Below are 19,355 nucleotides of genomic sequence, written 5' to 3' on the forward strand. Positions count from 1 at the left end.
GTAATTAGGTGGTGAGCGAAGCGGAGCGGAGCGAGCCACCGTGCCCGAAGCGTGACGAGCGAAGCGAGCCCGCGAGGGTACTTTTCGGGTACCCTGTTCGCCCGTAGCTCCTCCCCCTGGTGACATAGCTCCTCCCCTCAATACGTCACAAGGTCCCTTCAGCCCCTCCGATATAGAACCAACCATGCCAGCAGCTCACAGAGCGCTGGGCATGCCCCTTCAGTGACGAAAACGGGGCGTGGCTCGCAATCGCGGGTCCTCCCGCGAAGCCACGCCCCCTTTTCGTAGGCCACACCCCTTTTCGGGAGCGCGTGCGGATTCGCTGCGCGTGTGTCCCTCTTTACAGAAGGGAAAAGTTGGGAGGTATGCTATGTCTGTTTAGGTGTGTGTGTGTGTGTGTGTGTGTGTGTGTGTGTGTGTGTGTGTGTGTGTTTTCTGTGGGTGTGTCTGTGTATATGTGTTTTGCTGTGTGTGTGTTTTACTATGTGTGTGTATATCCATATCTACAGATGTAGCCACACTCATCCATCCCGCGATGCGTACACATCATGGCATGGATGGCGCCACTAGAGTGCCCATGTCTATGAAGCGCGCGTGTGTACTTCTATGGAGTGAACGGAGGCTGCAAATAGCCGTAGCACGGCGTTCACTGCTGCTTGCCACAATGCGTATGCCGGTTCCTACACATTGCGGCAACAATGATGCTGGCCACATCTGTATCTATCTATCTATCTATCTATCTATCTTTCTCACATTCCCGGTAGTAAATGTTGACGTGTGCATGTCTCTACTGTGTGGCGTACCATGTATAAGGCTCTCTACTGTGTGGCGTACCGTTTAGTAAGATCTTTACTGTGTGGCGTACTGTGTATAAGCTACTGTGTGGTATACCGTGTTCAAGTCTCTCAACTGTGTGGCGTACTGTGTATAAGCTTCTCTACTGTGTGGTGTACCGTGTTCAAGTCTCTCAACTGTGTGGCGTAACGTGTATAAGCTTCTCGACCAGTTGAAATTTGGCACAGGCATTGAATAGGGTGAATCTAATCCGCCCTAAGACAGCTGATAATTGACGATTGTTCGACTGGTCGAAAAATCCGGAAATAATTGAATAACCCCTGTGTTATAACATGTATAATCTTCTCTACTGTGTGGTGTACCCTGTATAAGGCTCTCTAGTGTGTGGCGCAACGTGTATAAGGCTCTCAACTGTGTGGCGTACCTTGTATAAGCTTCTGTACTGTGTGGCGTACCGTGTATAAGCTTCTGTACTGTGTGGTGTACCGTGTATAAGCTTAGCTACTGTGTGGCGTACCGTGTATAAGCCTCTCAACTGTGTGGCGTAACGTGTATAAGCTTCTCTACTATAGGGGGTATTCAATTATGTGCCAAATTGGACCATGGGTATTCAATTGCGGGCGTTTTGAGCCCGATTTTGAATCCATTTTCGCCCATGACTTTTCCCCTTTTTTTTTGTCGAATCGGCATGGGCGAAAACGCCCGCAAATTCGACAGAACTCGTAGATCGGCTGCAAATTCACCGATCCACGTGGTTTTTGCCAGTGACGGACTTTTCAACATGTCGAAAAATCGACACAGGCATTGAATAGGGCGAATCTAAAAATGGACGATAAGTTGAGGATTTTTCAACTGGTCGAAAAATCTGGCAATAATTGAATACCCCCCTATGTGGTGTAACATGTATAATCTTCTGTATTGTGTGGCGTACCCTGTATAAGGCTCTCTACTGTGTGGCGTACCATGTATAAGCTTCTCTACTGTCTGGCGTACCCTGTATAAGGCTCTCTACTGTATGGCGCAATGTGTATAAGGCTCTCTACTGTCTGGCGTACCGTGTATAAGCTTCTCTACTGTGTGGCATACGGTGTATAAGGCTCTCTACTGTGTGGTGTAACGTGAATTGGGAGTACTATTGTGTGGTGACACCCCTTGTTAGTGAGACAAACCATATTTTGGGGGATGCCATTTCCCTATTTTTAATATGGGATGGGGCCCAATGCATATTGCACCTGGGCCCACTATTCTCTAGTTTCGCCACTGGTCACACGGGGTCGCCAACATTGGCGTCAAGGAGGGAGCCAGACCACCTTAAAGTGAATAACATTGAAATGTCGGTGAACACTTCATCTCTTGTCTGATTATTCCTGCAATGAGTGCTAACCCTAGAGGTTAATGGCCACTATCTCCGCTGACAGGACACTGAGCTCCTGAGGGTGATGATCGCAAGCCCCCGAGGCGACCGCTCACTCCCGCAGCACTGCCGCCAGAAGAAGCCAGAGTGGTGAGTAGGACACCGGTGACCCGACAAGCGGGGAGCCGGTGAGAATGGCGGCATAAGGGTGGGAGTGCAGCACTCACGCTGCGCTCCGGAGGGCTCAGAGGCACAGTGTGCAGTGCTGTGAGGGGCACCCTGGGCCAGCGCAATACCCTACAAACTGGTCACTCGAGCTATCAGGGACTCAGTCTACTGCCAGCAATGTATTACCTCAGGCCAGTATAATCTTCTAAAGTGCGGGAAGACGCGCCATTACAAGGGGGCGGATCCAGCACTTACCAGCGCCATTTTCTCCCTGCAGTTCTACAGACAGAGACGCTGACAGGGAGCACTGACCCTCCACATAACTCCAGCTATCCTGTGCGGTACCAGGGGGTTAAAGAAGAGGGGGGGGGGGGGGGGAGTGTTTTTTAATCACATAACAACTGTGTAGTCTATTTAGGTTACTCAGCGCCAGGCTTTTATTCTATAACTGCCTACTGAGGCGCTGTGTGGGCTGGCTCCTTAACTCTGTGTCTCTTGGGGGAAACTGTGTCTGAAACTTGGGAGAAACTGTGTCTGAAATTTTCGTGTGTGTGTGTGTGTGTGTGTGTGTGTGTGTGTGTACATACATATATCTCGCATTGCCATGTCCAGGGACTCTGTATCTTGTGCTGCAGAGTGTGTATCTTCTCCAGAGGAATCCATTCCATGTACTCAGGAATGTAATATAATGTCTCAGCCTGCTGAATCCGAACCATTGTGGGTGGCTTCAATTAAGGGAATGATATCCCCGATTTCATCTAGGATAACTCATAATGAGACTGAAACACAGGTAATCTGTAGAGGTTTTGTCCTGTTCTGTTCCCAATGCCTCCTTAAGATCCCCTGGTATATGCCCACAAAAACATGCTCTTGCCCAGATAATGCAAGTCGACACTGATACCGACTCTGATATGGGAGACGGTGCTGTGGATATACGGGGGGGGGGGGGGGGGGGGGGGGGTGAGACATCCCTTGCTAATGGGGTGCAGATCATTATTGAGGCCATTAGGGACGTTTTACACATTGCTGACAAAGTACCTGAGCAGGTCGAGGAGGCTTACTTTACAGACAATAAGAAAGTCTCCCTTACCTTCCCTGCGTCTAAAGAATTAAACGCACGGTTTGAAAAATCCTGGGAAAATCCGGAGAAAAAAATCCAGATCCCAAAAATGGTTCTCATTGCTTTTCCTTTACCTGAAGAGGATAGGAAAAATGGGAAAAAAACCCTATAGAAGACACTTCTGTATCTAGATTGTGTAAAAATGTGGTTTTACCTGTCCCTGGGTCTACCGCTTTGAAAGAGCCGGCAGACCGCAAGATTGAGACTACGCTCAAATCCATATACACTGCTTCAGGCGTGGCGCTAAGGCCCACTATCGCTTGTGCATGGATTTCTAAAGCCATAGTAAAGTGGTCAGGCACATTACTAGAGGATTTAAATACTATGGATAGAAGTGACATTGAAATGTTTTTTTACGTCACATACAGGATTCTGCAGGTTTTATGGTGGAGGCCATAAAGGACCATGGTCATCTGAATGCACGGACGTCTTCCATGGCTGTCTCGGCACGCAGGGGACTCTAGCTGCACCAATGGTCTGCGGACGCGGAATCTAAGAAGAGTGTGGAGAACCTACCCTTCACAGGTCAGGCTCTATTTGAGGAAGCGTTAGATGCGTGGATTTCTACGGCAACTGCTGGTAAGTCAACCTTTCTTCCCTCTGCTGCACCATAGACTAAGAAATCATATTCTACGTCTGCGATGCAGTCCTTTCAGACCGCTAAAGCAAAAAAGTACAAATCCCCACCCACTTTCTTTAGAGGTGGCCGGGGGAAAACCCGAAAACCTACACCCGCAGGTTTCCAGGAGCAGAAACCTGGTTCTGCTACCTCAAAATCCTCGGCATGACAGTGGACCCCCCAGCCTGGAGTTCGGGCAGGTGGGAGCAAGACTAAGAAATTTCAGTCAGGTCTGGGCGTCCTCTTGCCTGGATCCCTGGGTACTGGAAATTGTTACCCAGGGGTACAGACTGGAGTTTCAAGAACTCCCGCCTCAGAGATTCTTCAAATCGGCTTGCCAGCTTTGCTGACAGAAAGTGCTATTCTACAGGAAGCCATTCAAAAATTGCTGAGGTCAAATGTCATTGTTCCGGTTCCACCTCACCTACACCACAAGGGTTACTACTCAAACCTGTTTGTGGTACCGAAGCCGGATGGTTCGGTAAGACCAATATTAAACCTTAAGTAATTGAACCCCTACTTGAGGGAATTCAAATTCAAGATGGAGTCTCTGAGAGCGGTGATCTCAGGTCTGGAGGAAGGGGAATTCCTGGTATCCCTGGATATCAAGGATGCGTACCTTCACATCCCGATCTGGCTGCCTCACCAGGCTTATCTCAGATTTGCGCTACTGGACTCTCACTATCAATTCCAGGCACTGCCGCTTGGCCTCTCCACGGCACCAAGGGTGTTCACCAAGGTGATGGCGGAGATTATGCTACTCCTCCGCATGCAGGGTGTGAACATAATTCCTTATCTGGAGAAGCTGTTACAGAGCATTGCTCTCACGACTCAACTACTCAAGGATCATAGATGGATCCTGAGCCTTCCAAAGTCGCATTTAGAGCCGACAAGGAGACTGTCCTTCCTGGGGATGATCCTCGACACGGAAGTACAGAGGGTGTTTCTGCCGGAGGAAAAAGCGTTGGTGATACAAACAATGGTCCGGGATGTCCTGAAGCCAGCCCGGGTATCGGTTCATCAGTGCATTCGCCTTCTGGGGAAGATGGTTGCCTCCTACAAGGCTCTACAGTACGGAAGATTCCATGCATGGTCTTTCCAACTGGATCTCCTGGACAAATGATCGGGATCTTATCTTCACATGCACCAGAGGATACGTCTATCACCAAAAGCAAGAATATCACTCCTCTGTTGGCTGCAAACTTCTCACCTACTAGAGGGCTGCAGGTTCGGGATTCAGAATTGGATCCTCCTAACCACGGATGCAAGTCTCCGAGGTTGGGGAGCAGTCACCCAGGGGGAAAACGTCCACGGAAGGTGGTCAAGTCTGGAATCCATCCTTCCGATAAACATTCTGGAACTAAGGGCCGTGTACAACAGTCTTCTACAAGCGGCACATCTTCTAAAAGATCAGACCATTCAAGTTCAGTCGGACAATGTAACGACAGTGGCCTACATAAACTGACAAGGCGGAACGAAGAGCAGAGCTGCAATGTCAGAGGTAACAAGAATCATCTTCTGGGCGGAAAAGCACGCAGTGGCGCTGTCAGCAATTTTCATTCCAGGAGTGGACAACTGGGAAGCGGACTTCCTCAGCAGACACAATCTCCATCCAGGAGAGTGGGGCCTCCACCCAGAAGTGTTCGCAGAGGTGACAAGTCTTTGGGGCGTACCTCAAATAGACATGATGGCCTCAACAGGAAGCTTTGGAGGTATTGTTCCAGGTCGAGGGATCCACAGGCAGTGGCGGTGGACACCCTGGTAACTCCATGGGTGTTCAAGTCTGTGTATCCGTTTCCTCCACTTCCACTCATCCCAAGGATTCTCAAACTAATAAAGAGAACAAGAGTTCAGGCGATTCTCATTGCTCCAGACTAGCCAAGAAGAGCTTGGTATGCAGATCTGCTGGAATTACTCCTGGAAGATCCAAGGCCTCTTCCTCTTCGAGAGGACCTTCTGCAACAGGGGCCGTTCGCTTATCAAGACTTACCGCAGCTACGTTTGACGGCATGGAGGTTGAACGCCAGATCTTAGCTCGGAAATACACTGATACAGGCTAGAAAGGGAGTAACATTACCATCGGATTTGGAAAAACTATGTGTCTTGGTGCGAATCCAAGAAGTTTCCTACAGTGGAGTTTCAACTTGGATGGTTTCTCCTCTTCCTGCAAGCAGGGGTGGATGTGGGCCTGCGCGTGGGCTCCATAAAAGTCCAGATTTCGTCCTTGTCCATTTTCTTCCGGAAACAATTGGCTGCCCTCCCTGAGGTTCAGACTTTCTTGAAAGGGGTGCTGCACATCCAACCTCCCTTTGTGCCTCCTACGGCACCTTGGGACCTTAACGTGGTACTGCAGTTTCTGCAATCGGATTGGTTCGAGCCTTTGCAGGAGGTTGAGGTCAAGTTTCTTACTTGGAAGACTGTCACACTGTGGGCATTGGCATCTGCTAGACGTGTGTCGGAGTTGGGGGCATTGTCCTACAAGAGCCCCTACTTGATTTGTCATGAAGATAGAGCTGAGGACGCGTCAGCAATTTCTTCCGAAGGTTGTGTCGGCTTTTCATATCAACCAACCTATTGTGGTGCCAGTGGCTACTGACTCCTCAATCACTTCAAAGTCTGTGGACGTTGTGAGGGCTTTGAAGATTTATGTGAAGAGAACTTCCCTTCACAGAAAGTCAGACGCTCTGTTCGTCCTTTATGATCCCAGCAAGGTTGGGTGTCCTGCTTTTAAGCAGACGATTTCTCGCTGGATCACGCTTACTATCCAGCATGCTTGTTCTATGTCAGGATTGCCGTGTCCTAAATCCGTTAAGGCCCACTCTACTCGTAAAGTGGGTTCATCCTGGGCGGCTGCCGGGGTGTCTCGGCTTTACAGTTTGCCGAGCAGCAACTTGGTCAGGGCGAACATGTTTGCTAAGTTCTACAAGTTCGATACTTTGGCCTCTGAGGACCTACGGTTTGGTCAATCGATTCTGCAGGAGCCTACGCGCTCTCCCTCCCATACTGGGAGCTTTGGTACATCCCCATGGTACTAATGTGGACCCCAGCATCCTCTAGGACGTAAGAGAAAATAGGATTTTAATTACCTACCGGTAAATCCTTTTCTTGTAGTCCGTAGAGGATGCTGGGCGGCCGCCCAGCGCTTCGTTCTCCTGCAGTTATTACTTGGTTCGGTACTACCTTGTTCCTTGGTTAAGTACTGCATTGTTACTTGGTTAAGTACTGTTGTTCAGCTGTTGTTGACTTGTTCAATGCTGGTTAGCTTGGTTTGCCATGTTATGTGTGAGCTGGTGTGAATCTCACCACTATCTGTGTAGTTCCTTCTCTTGAAGTAAGTCCGTCTCCTCGGGCACAGTTTCTAGACCGATTCTGGTAGGAGGGGCATAGAGGGAGGAGCCAGCCCACACTATTAAACTCTTAAAGTGCCCATGGCTCCCAAGGGACCCGTCTATACCCCATGGTACTATTGTGGACCCCAGCATCCTCTACGGACTACGAGAAAAGGATTTACCGGTAGGTAATTAAAATCCTATTTTTCTTCTTTTTTAGTACGGGCTCTCTGGTCTTAGCTTTTTCAGTGTTTTAATGTGGATCTATTATGTGTGAGTGTGTGGCTTTCCCTATCTATTCAGTATATATTCTGGTGTTTCTGTATTGTTTACCTAATACATATCCCCCAAAGCCCAAACTTTGACATTCTCTTTAAACAAGTTTATGCGCCAATTGCAATTGATTCCCTACCCATGTTGTCACTCCACCCACAATATTCACAGCTCCGCCCAGGAGGCCCTGCCTATTTTGTCAGTCCCGGGCCCCACAATTTCTGATGGCAACCCTGTATATAAGTTTCCACCCAGACTCCTGTGTAACTAGACAATGGGAGTCTGGGGGCGGGCTTATACAGGAAGGAGAACTGAAGCTGAGTGCTGCGTCCCGAGGGCAGCTGCTGCTGTGAAACACATATCTGCCGATCCAGAGGTCAGACATCCGCACACATATTACATTAAAGGCCTGTCTTCTGTATCTTTTAATGGGGTGGGGCGGGGTTAGACGACAACAGCCGCCACTAATAGTGACAAGCTGCTGAGTAAGTGGAGCTAATACACTTAAAAAGGTTTGACACTATCTTCCTGTGCTGCCTCACGTATTTCTAATATGCATGATACAGAAATTATTTGGATATGATAAAACATGTAGACCTAAGGCTTTATAGAAATCAAATAGGAGGCCCACCTTGAGAGTTTGCCAAGGACCTCCAAGCCTCTAATTGTGCCACTGTTTATAACATGCTTGGAATCTCGCCAGAGCATCTTCTGCAGGTTATCTGTACATTTTAATCAGTTATACAAATTGTGATTCTGGACACTCATGAGGCTTTCAATTTTATTGTATTATCATGGTATTATGTTCTAAGATATGTTTTTCTATTACAGGATCTCAGGCCATACACAGCTCATTATAGTGACATTATTACATGTCCAGATGTTAACTATATACAATCACATATGGGACTTCCTAAACTTCCTAATTATAGTGATGGTAAGCACTCTCTACAAGTAAGACTTACTGTATGCTGCTTGATATCTTTAATTGTAGCTTTGGAATAAAAGTAAATCTGTAAAACCTAAAGATTTTTTTATTTCTCCTTCAGGGTCCACAGTATTCCACAGGATCTACCTTGGGTTGTAGGTGGCATCAGAGGAGCGGGCACCAAACGGTTACAGCTTTTGAGCTCCAAGGATGCAATGGTCCAGCCTCCCTATAACCACGCCTCCTATAACCCCGCCTCCTGGCTCAGGGAATTCAGTTTTTAGTTTGGTGCTGCAGCAGCCTGGTCCACTGTAGAAAACGATGTGGCTGCCTTTTTTGCAGCCACATGCTTTTATTATTTTATAGTCTTTTATTTCTTTTTTGAGTGGCTTTCTATGTGTCTTAAACGCATAAAGGAAAAATTCGTTCCAACAATTTCCCTCCGGGTCGCGACAACGGTTACCTTTGTGTAAACACTGCTGTTTTGGCGGGCGCCGGCTGGATGTACTAGCAAATCCATACTGACAATCCCAGGCCGGAGAACGGGGAGAAGGTAAGGCGTCTGTTTCCAGTTAGCGGTTTAAGATGTATATACTGCAGCCTTACTGTCTCGGGGGGGGGGAGGCTACCAGACAGTCACTGATGCTGTTGTCCACCTTGGGTGCACCACCGCTAGACCTCAGGGTTCATAGGCTCTGGGGATTAGTAGAGGCCACGGTCTCTGGGGTTGATGTTAGCAGTGGGGAGTAAGACGCTCCCCTAGTCATCAATCCCCCCAGTTCATGACCAGTTTCCTCCAAGTTTCCCGCCATGAACTGATAGTTCCACTTCCGTCTGAGACGCTTAGACATTACATAGTCGAGTCAGAGTTGCTGTGCGGCTGTGTTCACTGCTGCGTCTGTTTCTGTTAGCCATTTGTTAGTGGCATGGTCAAATACGGAAGCAGGGTTTAAGTCTCCCTGTAACCCGCTCTTCTGAGGCAGGCGATTCCGCACTGAGGGGGCTAATTCAGACCTGATTGCTGCTATGCGTTTTCGCACAGCGGGCGATCAGGTCTGACCTACGCATGCGCAGGCACTGCAGTGCGCCGGCACATGCCAGAGATGCGATCGGCATCTCAGCCCAGCGATCGCCTCTGCCTGATTGACAGGTAGAGGCGTTCGCTGGGTGGAAGGGGGCGGGCCGGCGCCATTGGTCCGGCGTTTTGGGGACGCGGTCCGGCCAAGCAGGCGTGCCCGGACTGTGCGGGGGGTGGGCCACGGCGGCTGCCTGACATCCAGGGGCGGATTGGGAACTAAAAGTGGCCTTGGAAAAAATTCTAGAAGTGGCCTCACACGGGCATCACCAAATGGACTGTAGGAGGGACCAACACCAAAGTAGGCGGAATTAGAACTTCGCTACACATTGCTGGTTTCAAAATTATTGGTAATCTAGTGGCCCCAACACTCACAGACCTTTAACCTGTAGTGACTAACCCCAAACCTCCATATTTCAAATAACACCTAGCCGCCACCGAGACTGAACACAAACCTCAAAAACTCCAGCAAATAGACACACAATTATTACCACATAGAGACCAAACTAATTACCCAAAGGGGGTAATTCCAAGTTGATCGCAGCAGGAATTTTGTTAGCAGTTGGGAAAAACCATGTGCACTGCAGGGGGCAGATATAACATGTGCAGAGAGAGTTAGATTTGGGTGGGGTGTGTTCAATCTGCAATCTAATTTGCAGTGTAAAAATAAAGCAGCCAGTATTTACCCTGCACAGAAACAAAATAACCCACCCAAATCCTACTCTCTCTACACATGTTATATCTGTCACCCCTGCAGTGCACATGGTTTTGCCCAACTGCTAACAAAATTCTTGCTGTGATCAACTTGGTATTACCCCCAAAGATCACAAATACCCGACATTTACAATAGGTCAACATGGCACAGGAAAGGTTGACATGAGGTTTTTTTTTTTTTTTTTTACTCTTTCATATTTTACGATCCACGTGGGCTATGATTGGGAATAGCAACCAAGCGAAGCGAGCCATGCGAGGTCACTAACTAGGGTTCCCAGTCACTTTACAGAGAAAACTATACCAAAAACTCATATCAACCTTTTTCCATGTTGACCTTTGCACCATGTCGAACTTTTTCAGGTGTCAACCTAGTCACTGTCAACCAATAGTGGTCGACCTAATGACTGTCGAACTAGATAGGGCCCAATGATCCACAACCAGTCTGTGGCACTCAACAATTATAAACTTGGATTCTGTGACACGTAACATCAATACGCTGTAGTCTGTGGCACCCAGTAGTAATAAGCTATGTTGTGAGTGCGACCCAGAAAGAACAAGTTCTGCTAGCACCAAAAACAGACACCTGCAAAGAAATTAGCACTGCTGTGTAATGCCGTAAAGTGTGACCTCTGCAGTGATTAGGCACCAGTAGTGCATGCTATGCGATGTAGTGACACTGGGGGTAATTCAGACTGCATCGCGGCAGCGACTGCAGTCTGAATTACTATGTGCAGTGCGCACTCGTGGCAGGAGCACTGCACAAGTGCAGCCAGTGACCGCGGTGGCGGGGCGTGCCAACGGCATTAGCATGCCATTGGCGGGGCACAGTCCGGACAACGGAGGCGTGTCCGGACCGTTGGGAGGGAGGCCGCGGCGGCTGCATGACGTCACGCGCAGCCGCTGCAACCCGGGACGCAGCGGTTAGCCCCCTGCCAGCGCACAGGAGCTGCGCTGGCAGGAAGCTACTTGTCAGGTACAAAACCATCGCCGCTGGGCGATGCTTTTGTATCTGTGCGGGGGGGTGCAGAGTAAATGATCGTAGATGTGCTAAATTTAACACATCTACGATCAACTCTGAATTACCCCCACTGTTTGTAGAGACTAGTTACTGACTTCGGCACTGCAGACTACCCCTTACAGAGCAATGGTTGTAATTCTGGAAGTTTCTAAGCTCTGTAGCAAAGAAATTGTAGCTTCCATTGCCGCATGGGTTGCAAACTGGTCAGCATTGAAAACCCAGAAGACTTGGCATTACTCATGGCCGTAAGTGGGTGAAATAATAATGCCCAGTCTGCTTAGCTTTGTCATTTGAACAGACAGAGAAGAGAAGAATGGTCCAAGTAAAGATGAGTGGGGGGCATGATATGACAGTTCTGTGAGAGGGTTAGTAAGTAGCCTAGCTACTGTACAGCTGTCATTTGGTTATGTTTTTGAATTATGCTGATTATACAACTATATAATGAGAAGGGAAGAAAGATATACCATGAAGGAGATATACAGGAAAAGAGAGAAGGGATGGGATGTTGTGGATAGGGAGAAACACAGATGGAAGGAGGGAAAGAGGAGAGAGACATGTAGGGAAAAGAGCTTGGCTTGGCCAGGCAGAGGGACTTGCAAGATCAGGCAGTTCTTGCTGATCATACGCCAAGCAGGGACCACAGGATACATACAGAAGACGGACTGTTACACAGGGCTGGGTACAGAAGCAGGGGCTGGCACACACCTAGGGTTAGTTAAAGGAGGGGCTAGCACATCCAGGGCTGGGTACAGGAGCAGCTGCTGAGAACCGTAGCAGGGGCTGGGTACAGGAGAAGGGGCTGGCACACACACAGGTCTGAGTACAAGATCAGGCGCTGGCAAACACACAGGGTTGCGTACCGGAGAAGAGGTTGAGTACAGTAGCAGTGGCTGGCACACACAGGGCTGGGTACTGGTGTGCGGGTTGGCACACACAGGGCTGGGTTCAGGGGCTGACACACACAGGGCTGGGTAGAGGCAGGCCCGGCGACACGGGGGGTCAAAGGGTACAACTGTACCGGGCACCGAGGTTCAGAGGGGCTCCGAGGATCAGGGGCACAAAAAACAGGGTCACAACGCCAAGATGGTGTGCTGTGCTGACCTCCGTTTTTGTGCTGCTTGTCTTGATAATGACCGTTAGTCGTTGAAACGTTGGCATTTGAACAATACCTGGTGGTAATGCTGTACTATTAAAAATTAACAGTTGTATGGGGGTTGTGGCTTGACCTTCACACTGTACAGACGTGTGTTCCTGGAGCTCCTACAGAGAGGGACCGAAAAACCTTGATTACCCGGCTTTTAGGGGACAGCTGGGGTCCTTATCCCAGATCACCTTGCCCCACGATCTCTGTGCTTACCCGGTGTTGAGATCTGTGGAACCGGGGGATGCGCCTTCCATTCCTGCAGGTTGCGGCCCCCTCACCCTCGCACAGCACTGGCGGTGTCTGACAGTTCTCTGTGGGATCACTGCCTGGGGACCTGCTCTTCCTGTGCCTGGAGCTCCTCTCGCGGCTGCTCTTCTCTGCCAGCTGCTCTCACTCCAGACGCCGCCCGCTGCTGTCCTTCACCGGGCGGGTGCGCACATTAGAGGTCTCCCGCTCCATCACCTGCCGCCATCTGAGACCGAAAGTGAGAGGTTGGTCAGCGCTTCACACCCTGCTCCTGCTGCTCTCTCTCCTGCCTGTCTCCTGGGACTCTGTGGCTCTGAGCTGGTCTGGAGCTGCTGTCCCCCAGGTGGTCAGATGAGGCCCGCACTGTTCATCACAGATCTGCAGTTCCTTGCCAACCAGTGCCCTGGATATTAAGGGTGCTTCCCTACCTCCTCTGCTATACTCCCTGCCTGGGCCCTGCATCGCTCTTCAGTATTGTCACTGACCTGATTTGGGAGTGTTGTGGACTCGGGGCTTCTTCCGATGACCGGGAAGAGGAACCGCTACTGGGTCGCAGTAGAGATGGCCGGATGTAGGTCTTCTTCATGCAGGATTAAGATGGCAGGCAGGAAGCACGGAAGAATTCTTGAAGGTTTCCTGAAAGACAAGACTTGTAGAAATACTGAATACTGAGGTACTGAGGTGTTGGAGGCACTGTGGTGTTGGAGGCACTGTGGTGTTGGAGGCACTGAGGTGCTGGCAGTACAGGTACTGAGACACACAGGTGCCGGGAGCACAGTGAGACTGAATGCTGAGGCACTGAAGTGCTGGAGGCACGGAGGTGCTTGGAGGCACGGAGGTGCTTGGAGGCACGGGATGCTTGGAGGCACGGGATGCTTGGAGGCACGGGATGCTTGGAGGCACGAGGTGCTTGGAGGCACAAGGTGCTTGGAGGCATGGAGGTTCTTGGAGGCACGGAGGTGCTTGGAGGCACGGAGGTGCTTGGAGGCACGAGGTGCTTGGAGGCACGGAGGTGCTTGGAGGCACGGAGGCGCTTGGAGGTATAGGGTGCTTGGAGGCACGGAGATCACAGGAACGTGGGAGCTCTGGAATCACAGCTTCTGCGGGAGAAACGAAGATACTCAGCCACCGGATCTCTGCCCGGCGTCTGGTTTTGAATTCCCCGCCCTTGCCTGATTGGCGGAGCAGGCAGGTGACGTCAGTCCTGCTCCGCCTCCTTGACCTCACTATGATGGCGGCGCCCTCGCTCCGGGAAGCCGCCGGAGGAACGCGCCGACCCGCCGCTGGAACCGGAGATCGCCGGGAGAAGAGAGGCGCCGGGCAGACCAGGTCACCCGCAGGAACAAGTGCGGCCGCCGCTGCCCGCGGTGAGTGACAGTACCCCCTCCTCCAGGAGTGGCCCCTGGACACTTTCCGGGCTTAGTTGGATGTCTGGAGTGGAAGATCCGAACCAGTCAAGGAGCCGTTACTTCAGTAGCCTTAATCCAACTTCTCTCCTCAGGACCATAACCCTTCCAGTCCACCAAGTACTGTAATTTTTTATGAAGATAACGAGAGTCAAGAATAGCTTTGATTTCAAACTCCGCTCCAGCTTCTGTCACTACAGACGTTGGCCTAGGGGATGCTGAGCGGAACCGATTCAGAATGAGGGGACGGAGTAGAGAAACATGAAAGGCGTTAGGTATTCGAAGGTGGGAAGGCAAACCCAGTTTACAGACCACAGGATTTAAGACTTGTAGCACAGGGTAAGGACCGATGAACCTTGGAGCGAACTTCATGGTGGGCACCTTCAACCGGAGATTACGTGTGGACAGCCATACCCTGTCCCCAACTTTATATTGAGGTGCGGCTCGCCGTTTCTTATCTGCGAATAACTTGTACCGGACTGAAACCTTCTTAAGATTAGCATGAACCTTTCTCCAAATTTGTCCGAAGTGTCGTAGAGTGGACGTTACAGCTGGAACCTCTTCTATCGGAAGGCTTGGAAATTCTGGAACACGTGGATGGAACCCGTAGTTGACGAAGAATGGTGATTCCCCAGTGGAAGAATGAAACAAATAGTTATGGGCAAACTCCGCCCAAGGCAACAACTCCACCCAGTTGTCCTGTGAAGGGGAGAGATACAAACGAAGGAAAGTCTCTAGATCTTGATTGACTCGTTCCGTTTGACCATTTGTTTGGGGATGATAAGCGGACGAAAACTTAAGTTTAATTTGTAGAGTTGAACAGAGGGCTTTCCAAAACCTGGCGGTGAACTGTACTCCACGGTCAGAAACAATTTCTTGTGGCAACCCATGCAATCGAAAATGTTCTTGGATGAACAGTAGAGCCAGTTTTGGAGCTGTCGGGAGACCAGTCAAAGGCACGAAGTGTGCCATCTTCGAAAAACGGTCAACGATTACCCAAACGGTGTTGCAACCCTTGGAACAGGGCAAGTCAGTGATGAAGTCCATGGAAATGTGAGTCCAGGGTCTCACAGGGATAGGCAAAGGACGAAGTAACCCTGCAGGAGGCAGACGAGGAGATTTATGTTGTGTACATTGTGGACAAGAATTAACGCAATCTTGTACATCCTTCCTCATGGTGTTCCACCAGTAAGACCTTTGCAGAAACTTGTACATCTTCTGGGCACCGGGATGACCGGAAAACTTGGAGTTATGGACCCACTGTAGTATTCTTGGCCGGAATCTAGCTGGTACGGACATTCTTCCAGGAGGAGGAGCTGGAGTAGTTAAAGCAGCAGAGACAGAAACTGGATTTAGAATTAAACCCCGCTCAGGAGATTCATCCTCTTCTGTGGAAGCTTGTGAACGGGAAAGCGCATCTGCTTTAATATTGAGAGTCCCAGCCCGGTACTTGATAACAAACGAGAATCGAGAAAAGAAAAGTGCCCATCTCGCTTGGCGAGGATTCAAGCATTGTGCGGATTTGATGTACAGCAAATTTTTGTGATCCGTGTAGATGGTAAACACATGTTTAGCCCCTTCCAAAAGATATCTCCACTCCTCCAAGGCGGATTTAATTGCCAAGAGTTCCTGGTCTCCAATAGTGTAATTTCGTTCAGCCGGAGAGAATTTACGAGAATGGAAGCCACACGGATGTAATTTCTTATCAGAGGAGTACTGAGAGAGAACAGCCCCAACCCCGACTGAAGATGCATCAACCTCTAGGAAGAAAGGTTCATCGAAATTTGGTTGTTGGAGAACTGGAGCCGTCATGAAAGCTAACTTTAAGTGGGAAAAAGCCTCAATGGCTTCCGGAGGCCACAAACTTGGATTAGAACCCTTTCTCGTCAGGGCAGTAATGGGCGCAACAATGGTGGAGAAACCCCTAATGAATTTCCTGTAGTAGTTCGCAAAGCCCAGAAACCTTTGTATTGCTTTCAAAGAAAGAGGCTGAGTCCAGTCACGAATGGCAGACAGCTTTTCCGGATCTATGCGAAGCTCCGTCCCCGAGATGATATAACCGAGGAACGGAATTGATGTTACTTCAAAGGTACATTTGGAAAGCTTGGCATAGAGATGATTCTCTCGTAAACGGTGGAGCACCTCTTTGACTTGAGTCCTGTGTTCGACAAGATTCTTGGAAAAGATCAGTATGTCGTCCAAATATACCACAACACTCTGATATAACATGTCACAAAAGATTTCATTGACAAATCCCTGGAAAACAGCGGGAGCATTACTGAGACCGAACGGCATCACCAAGTATTCGTAATGCCCATCTCGGTATTGAAGGCAGTCTTCCATTCATCCCCTTCTCGGATGCGTATAAGATTATAAGCTCCCCTCAAGTCGAGTTTGGAAAAAATGCGGGCACCACGAACCCTATCAAATAACTCTGTGATTAGTGGCAAGGGGTATTTATTCTTGATAGTAATATCGTTTAAGCCGCGGTAGTCGATGCATGGTCTCAACCCCCCGTCCTTTTTCTTCACGAAAAAGAATCCCGCTCCAGCAGGGGAGGAAGAGGGGCGAATAAATCCCTTGAGCAGATTGGACTTAATATACTCCGACATAGCTTGAGTCTCGGGAAGTGACAGAGGATATGTGCGACCACGGGGTGGCGTCTTCCCTGGGACAAGGTCAATAGGGCAGTCCCAAGGCCTATGAGGTGGTAACAGATCAGCTGCTTGTTCCGAAAATACGTCCTTGTACCCTTGATACGCCTCCGGAATGTGCTCTTCATCCGTCTTGGAGGAGACACGGAGCAGACAAACAGGAGTGAGACAATTAGTGTGACAAAAGGAACTCCAGGACAGAATTTGTGAAGACTTCCAGTCGATGTGGGGATTATGACTTTTTAGCCAAGGCATTCCAAGGACCAGATCATGGTGCATTTCTGGGATTACCAAGAGTTCCAGACCTTCCTGATGTAGAGCCCCGACCTGCAGCTTAACTGGCCCCGTGCGCCACATTATAAGACCTTTGGAAATTCTAGTCCCGTTGATAGCCGTCAGTGAAATTGGCCGCTCGATAGGCCGTAACTTTAAACCCAAGCTTTGGGCACAGAAGGAAGATACGAAGTTCCCCGCAGCCCCGGAATCCAACAGGGCTTCACAAGACTTGGAGACTGAATCGGAGACTAGAGTTACAGGAAGCAAACAGTCCGAAGTTGGAGAAGCTTTTGTCGTAACTCCCAGCTTGACTCCTCCGGAACAAGCTAGGCCTGCCCGTTTCCCGGACGGGATTTACAAGATTTAAGAAAATGATCTGCGGCTCCACAGTAAAGGCAGAGTTTACCCTTACGACGACGCAGTCGTTCTTCCGGAGACAGTCGGGATCGGTTAATTTGCATGGGCTCGTCCGAGCTAGGTGAGGCCACCGGTCTAGGAGTAGGATTCCGGAACCTGGAACGATCCGAACGGCTACGTTCTCTTCCACGCTCCTGCATCCGAAGATCCACCTTGACGCAAAGGGAAATCAAATCTTCTAATGGATCCGGCAGATCTCTAGTAACCAGCTCATCTTTCGGCCGGTCGGAAAGACCGTTCCAGAAGGCAGCTCTCAGGGCATCATTATTCCAGCGTAGTTCGGAGGCAATGGTCTGGAAATGAACCACGTACTGACCCACGGAACAGGCGCCCTGTCGAACACGAAGCAAGTCGGAAGAAGCAGTGGTCATTCTGCCGGGTTCGTCAAAAATTCTTCGAAAGGACGTGATGAAGTTGGTATAGTTGGAAACCATGGGATCAGATCGTTCCCATAATGGAGACACCCAATCCAAGGCAGACCCTTCCAGCAGAGAAATAATATATGCTACCTTGGACCGGTCTGTAGGAAAGTTGTGTGCAAGTAGCTCGAAATGTACCTCGCATTGGTTTAAGAAACCGCGACAATTTTTAGGATTCCCATTATAGCGGGACGGAGTAGGCAGCTGAAGGCGTGGGGTGATACCGGCCGATGGTTGAACATTGCTGGCAACGGCAACTGGTGAGACTACTGGAACAGGTGCCGGAATTACAGAGGCTAGAGACGCCTGAATCTGATCCAGACGCCCGGACAACTGCTGGAGGTACTGCATCACCTGGCCTTGCGCCGCTTCCTGACTTTGTACTCGGGAAGCCAGATTCTGGATGGCACTTGAGTCCGTGTTCCGATTCCCCGGGTCCATCTGGCCTGAGTATACTGTCACTGACCTGATTTGGGAGTGTTGTGGACTCGGGGCTTCTTACGATGACCGGGAAGAGGAACCGCTACTGGGTCGCAGTAGAGATGGCCGGATGTAGGTCTTCCTCATGCAGGATTAAGACGGCAGGCAGGAAGCACGGAAGAATTCTTGAAGGTTTCCTGAAAGACAAGACTTGTAGAAATACTGAATACTGAGGTACTGAGGTGTTGGAGGCACTGTGGTGTTGGAGGCACTGTGGTGTTGGAAGCACTGAGGTGCTGGTAGTACAGGTACTGAGACACACAGGTGCCGGGAGCACAGTGAGACTGAATGCTGAGGCACTGGAGGCACTGAAGTGCTGGAGGCACGGAGGTGCTTGGAGGCACGGAGGTGCTTGGAGGCACGAGGTGCTTGGAGGCACAGGGTGCTTGGAGGCACGGAGGTGCTTGGAGGCACGGAGGTGCTTGGAGGCACGGAGGCGCTTGGAGGTACAGGGTGCTTGGAGGCACGGAGATCACAGGAACGTGGGAGCTCTGGAATCACAGCTTCTGCGGTAGAAATGAAGATACTCAGGCACCGGATCTCTGCCCGGCGTCTGGTTTTGAATTCCCCGCCCTTGCCTGATTGGCGGAGCAGGCAGGTGACGTCAGTCCTGCTCCGCCTCCTTGACCTCACTATGATGGCGGCGCCCTCGCTCCGGGAAGCCGCCGGAGGAACGCGCCGACCCGCCGCTGGAACCGGAGATCGCCGGGAGAAGAGAGGCGCCGGGCAGACCAGGTCACCCGCAGGAACAAGCGCGGCCGCCGCTGCCCGCGGTGAGTGACAAGTATACTGTGGGTCCTTTGGTGCCCCTGCACACCTTCATTGGAGGCATCATCTACTGCTGGGTGGCTACCCCTTAATTTATACTGTGCAGCAAGAAACCTTGTTATCACCATTTAGAGTATTGCAGCTCCACCTTG

At 50.2% G+C, this 19,355-nt stretch overlaps 1 protein-coding gene across 17 annotated transcripts in view; it reads left to right on the forward strand.

Annotated features, from left to right (window-relative positions):
- The window catches only part of TESMIN (testis expressed metallothionein like protein), a 542,857-nt gene that overhangs the window by 266,634 nt on the left and 256,868 nt on the right, over positions 1-19,355 (forward strand). For all 17 annotated transcript variants that reach the window (XM_063945034.1, XM_063945030.1, XM_063945033.1 and 14 more), the window contains one exon: positions 8,490-8,595. In XM_063945034.1, coding sequence (XP_063801104.1) covers positions 8,490-8,595 — 106 coding nt within the window. The remainder of the gene's footprint in view (positions 1-8,489; positions 8,596-19,355) is intronic.

This window comes from Pseudophryne corroboree, chromosome 11 (genome assembly GCF_028390025.1).
Source record: "Pseudophryne corroboree isolate aPseCor3 chromosome 11, aPseCor3.hap2, whole genome shotgun sequence".
Classification (NCBI taxonomy): Eukaryota; Metazoa; Chordata; class Amphibia; order Anura; family Myobatrachidae; genus Pseudophryne; species Pseudophryne corroboree.